Below are 5,497 nucleotides of genomic sequence, written 5' to 3'. Positions count from 1 at the left end.
AGGCAAAGACGCTCTTGAGAAAACGTGAGTTGCTTGTCTGCCAAACCTGTTGTTTGTCCGAGGAAAACTGTAAGTGGATAAATCGCAGACAAATATGTAAACAATGGTTGGAATTGTTTCAATCGTCCCTGTGTGTTTTGTATCCGTTATAAAAGGCCGACGGGCACAGGTTAGAGGCACACTCAGCTCAGCTGCTCATTCGGAACAGGTGGAATAGAAACACAGCGAGCTACTTGTCTTGAAAAATTAACGCTTTATTACCTCGGAGTTTTACTGAAGTCGTCAGCATGATTCCTCAACTTGTCGTAGGAGCCTTGCTAGCAAGTTTTGCCTCAGCAGCAGTCAAGCTTGACATTAAGTGTTCCGACCATGGAGCCTTCAACTGCCACTCCTCGGACCCGGCAGCATTCACCAGATGCCTTGATGGTCAGCTCTACGAGTTCTACTGCCCAGATGGCCTCCACTTCAACACCCAAACCCAGACCTGTGACTGGCCGGAATCCGCAGACTGCAGCTACAAAATCGGAGGAGGTTCCAAAAAAGTAGAAAAAGTGGCCGAATCTGCTTCTAAGCAGGGTGGATCCGCATCAAGCAGTTCAAGTGGCTCCAGTGGCTCCAGCGGTTCCAGCGGCTCCAGCGGTCACGGTGCTACCCCGCATCCCTGGTGGAGACCAAAGAACGTTGATCCTGCTTCATGGGAAAGAACCGACAACCTCTTTGAGCTTCCATTCGACAAGGACAGCAGCGACGGGGGAGAACACGCATCTGGCAGTTCTGGAAGTTCTGGAAGCTCTGGCAACTCTGGTAGCTCCGGCAACTCTGGTAGCTCTGGCAACTCTGGTAGCTCTGGCAACTCTGGTAGCTCTGGTAGCTCTGGTAATTCCGGTAATTCCGGTAATTCTGGCAGCTCGGGAAGTTCGGGTAGTTCCGGCAGCTCTAGTAACTCTGGTAAATCGGGAAGTTCAGGAGAACACTCTCACGCTAAGGAACCCACTCACGACCACAAACCCGCACCCCAGCCGGAGAAACCTGTCCACAACCCCATCAGCGCTTCTGCCGACAAGACCCACAGACCTGACCACAGCAGCGTGTCCAAGCCTGAAGGAGGTGAGTTTTCTAAGACCATCGAACAGTCCAATCTAATTACAGTCCACGGATAACGAATTTGTACCTTATTTTACAAACTACAGACTAGATGTAAGGACTTTCAGGTTGTCATCTTACAGATTATTATTCAAAAACATTACTCAACTCTCTTTGATATTCGTCAGACCTATCAGACTTGATTTCATTTAGATATTTGAAGGTTACATCCATTAAAGTTTCAGTTCTGAACATGTTCTGGGAGTGTATTTGATATGCAACCAGCACAAGATAAAGACTGCACATCAACCACTATAACAATTCTCAGTAACTTAAAACAATCACGCTTTCAGAAAGACCAGTGTGGTAATTGCATGACTTTTTCCATTCGATTTTGTCTGATAACAGTTTTTAAACCTTTGAAAAAAGCGAATTCCAGTCGAGGATGATGTTATGCTTAGCATACAAAAATGCATGATCTGATCTTACGGGGATTGTTGTAGTATCCCATTTGAATTCCATTCATCATTAATGCTTCGGGAGAGAATGACAATTTAGATCATAGAGCGATGTTACATCGCTAAATTGTCTATTTCTATGTAAAAATCTGTTACTTTGTCCTAGTTTGTATTCACATATATAAGTAAGTGTCGGAACGTCATTAGCTTCAGATATTTCGTTTAATGCATCAATGATATTGGTTCATTAAGATATCCAGTTTTACAAAATTTCTCCTAGAATCTACCGGGAATAGCTCATAGGGCACGTGGATTAACAAGACAATAGCGACATCATCGACATTTTAATGCGGCACCAAATGCAAATGGCTTGCATATTGGTCAACAAACAAATCCGATTGTTGTCAGGGACATGTGGGGAGGGCTCTAAACGCGTCAGGTGACAAACAACGTTTTTTTCTAATATGATTGCAAACAAATGTCTCTAAATACCCAGGTCCTGTGCGGAACGAACATTTATTTTACGTCAACTGAAATATTTTGATTTTGACCTGTTAACCACATGTAATGGGTTTGTTTGGGGTGTTAATATTGGCCAACCTTGTCGATCTATGCACATACGTTTTAGTACTAGCGTTGTGTGGAAGCACGTGGTTGCCTGGAAGGCAAACACCGCTGTCTTCAGTGTTGACACAACAACACAAGGCCGTGTCCACAAGATCAATATCCCGCCGCTCTTACCGTTAGCAGATTAAATGTTGTTTTAATTCTTTTCTTTTAACAAACATCCATTCGATGGCGATGTAAACGTTATTAAAATATTTCTCTTTGAATCGTGTGTACATTTTAAGGATACAGTCATGGAATATTTTCTCATGTTTTTTAGACTTAAATCAATGAATAGGCCAATGTTGAAACTAATCCCAATTCCTTGGAATAGTTCATTAGAACAGGCTGGCGGTAGTGGAAGCCTCTTTTGGCGAACACCTGGTGTCATCACTGATTTTCAGGGATCCATTGATATAATTCCAGCACTATTTTTCCTTGCATGTTCCGTGGAATCATTTTTGACAGACAATAAACGTTTGCGGGTTATCTTATTGTACTTAAAAAAAATGTAATTACTGGATGATCAAATACAAATTTTGTTGCAATGGTAATTCTAACTTTTACTTTCTCCTCTAGAATGTGGCCCCCACAACTGCAAGCTCCCCAGCTGTTACTGCCCAGGCTCCAGCATCCCTCACGGCCTCTCCCCCAAGAGCACCCCCCAGATGGTCATGATCACTTTCGACGACGAGGTCTCCGCCGCCTACTACGGCTACTTCCAGCGTCTGTTCCGTCCCGGCAGATACAACCCCAACGGTTGCCCTGTCCGTGGTTGTCTCTACGTGAGCGGCTCCGGCACTGACTACGACCTCGTGTATCCTCTTTACGCCATGGGTGTTGAGGTTGCCAGTCACACCTTGTCCCACAGATTCCCCACACCTGGTGGTCCTCCGCCTCGTACAGAGAGTACTACGATGAGGTCATCGGCATGAAGAGAGCTCTTACTGAGAAGGCTGGCGTTCCCCAGGAAAGCATCAAGGGCTTCCGCGTCCCCTTCCTTCAGCTTGGCGGCGACAACATGTACAAGACCCTTTACGATGGTAAATTCACTTACGACACTTCCATGTTCACCGGGGCTGTCTGGGAGGGCGGTGAACCAGTCTGGCCCTTCACCCTTGACTTTGTCCCCGGACAGTACTACTGCCAGCACGGACCATGCCCACAAGATCAGTACCCTGGCCTCTGGGAGATCCCTGTCCAGCGTTGGTATGGAGTTGATGGTCACTCTTGCGCTATGCCCGACGGTTGCACTTCTACTGGTGATGCTGAAGAAGCTCTGGAATTCTTCCGAAGCAACTTCCTCCGTTATTACAACTCTAACCGCGCACCTCTCGGCATCTTCGTCCACGCCAGATGGTTCCACACCGAACATCACATCGACGCCCTTGACCGCTTCATCGACGAGCTGCTGCAGATGGACGACGTGTACATTGTTACACCTTCCCAGGTGATTGAATGGATGAAGAACCCAACTCCAGTACATTCAGTAGGCAGCTTTGGGCCCTGGTCATGCGAAGGAGGAGTTGACAAGCGGAAGTAAGCCTCAAAACTCTACACCATATATGAAGAAAAACAAAGAACCTCACTTAAAAGTTACCTGATCTGTTAAACGATGCACATTCTCCCTGTTTGGTTAATATGTCATCAACGACCCTTATTCAGAACATTGCTCAACGTTTTCAGGTCAAGTTAGTCATACTACCAGGGTAATATATCTTATATCATTACAGTCTTATAGTTTTTATCAGATCATTCATCATTTTCCAAAACAAAAAGATCACCCATTGCAATCCATTTCTCATATTTTGTGATAATTATCTCTCGGAGAGTCAAAATTGACACATCTTCCCATACTCACTATCTCGTTGTCTTGTGTTCGTGTGTATACCATATCTGATATTTGATCCAAATCTATATTTTCGTCGATATATACAACGTATGTTTCAAATCTAACGAACAATAATGTCGTCTTGTGGAACAGATGAGAGGCGGCAAATGCCGCGAACAGTCGCGACGAGAAAAGGATGCATTATTTGAAGATGAGGAGAGATTTGATTGTACATAAACAGTTATGTTTGGAGTGTGTGTCTTGCGAGTGTGTACCTGTTCAGGATCCTATGCATGTATGTATGTGAGATATGACTGTGTTGTATATTTACCTCATTTGTGTCACATAGTCTTGCCATTGTATTATACCAGCGGTCACATGAAGGCTGTATATTGCTTATATTCCACTGCAACAATAAAACTTCATTGAAATTATTTGACATTTTGTATTTATTTCACATTGCTGTCTGTTTAACATATAGGATGGATCATGAACATCACCTGGACAAAATGTTATATCACGTTACATACTTTGGACAATACTTATTTCGAAACAAAACAAATATATTTTTATACAACTGGTCAGGGTTTGGTGCTACAGGTGCGGCAGAACATACTCAGTCTTTTCCCGAACACCTGGTGTCATCACTGATTTCTATGAACAATTCATGAATCATTTATCGCACTTCGTACATTACATTTAACGAAATCTGTCGTGACGACTTTTGAATTAATATGAGTCTATGTTTTTGTTTACTGAGGTGTATCCTTGTCTGCATTTGGACCTGCGACTTCGATGTTCCACACAGTCTGTTATCTCTTGTACATAATGTTATATACGGCTGTTGTGAAACTGTTATCAGGTGCTTGCTATCCTGTCATAAAGGCAGCTATATTTATCACCCGCCAAGCAATAGTTTTCAGTTTTGACATTTGTCATGTTGTCATCGTGGATTGAAGCTCATGGTGTCAGTCACTGGATTGTCTGGTCCTGACTCGATTTCATACAGACGGCAGTCTGGAATATTGCTGGGTGAATGCAACAACAACAACAATAGTTATACGGAATGGTGAGAGAACTTTTACTACAGGGTAAACGAAGCGATCTTAGCGCAAAGGTGATCGAAACACGATATCTTAACATAGACTTTCAGATTCTTAGCAATAACAGCTACACTTATCAGGCTGTGGTGAGTGAGTGGGATGTGAAATATATTCCAGCAATAAAGCATTGGATGACACCATCAGTTCTCCCTTGAGGCTGTGGGGCTGCGGTAACCTAGTGGTTAAACGTTCACTCGTCACACCAAAGACTCAGGTTCAATTCCTCCATTTCCGGTGCCCCCCTCCGTGATTTTGCTGGAATATAGCTAAAAGCGGTGTAAAACTATACTCACTCACTCTCGCGGCTGTGCGGATAGTTTTCACGGGCCGACGTTGTAACCACTGTCCACTACGTTGCGAATGTAGTATTCCCCGTCAACGTTTACTAACTTCGGCTTCTACGTGGTGTACACGTT

General features: G+C 44.0%; 1 protein-coding gene across 1 annotated transcript; it reads left to right on the top strand.

Moving 5' to 3' along the window:
• The first annotated feature begins 287 nt into the window (after positions 1–287).
• Positions 288–3,690, top strand: LOC124258601. Its single transcript, XM_046692667.1, is given in 3 exon segments — positions 288–1,107; positions 2,727–3,017; positions 3,020–3,690. Coding segments are annotated over 3 exon segments (1,782 nt in total).
• Positions 3,691–5,497: the final 1,807 nt, after the last annotated feature.

The sequence above is a fragment of the Haliotis rubra genome, unplaced genomic scaffold (genome assembly GCF_003918875.1).
Source record: "Haliotis rubra isolate DU_JTF1 unplaced genomic scaffold, ASM391887v1 Scf7, whole genome shotgun sequence".
Lineage (NCBI taxonomy): Eukaryota > Metazoa > Mollusca > Gastropoda > Lepetellida > Haliotidae > Haliotis > Haliotis rubra.
This window is presented reverse-complemented; position numbering and strand designations above follow the sequence as displayed.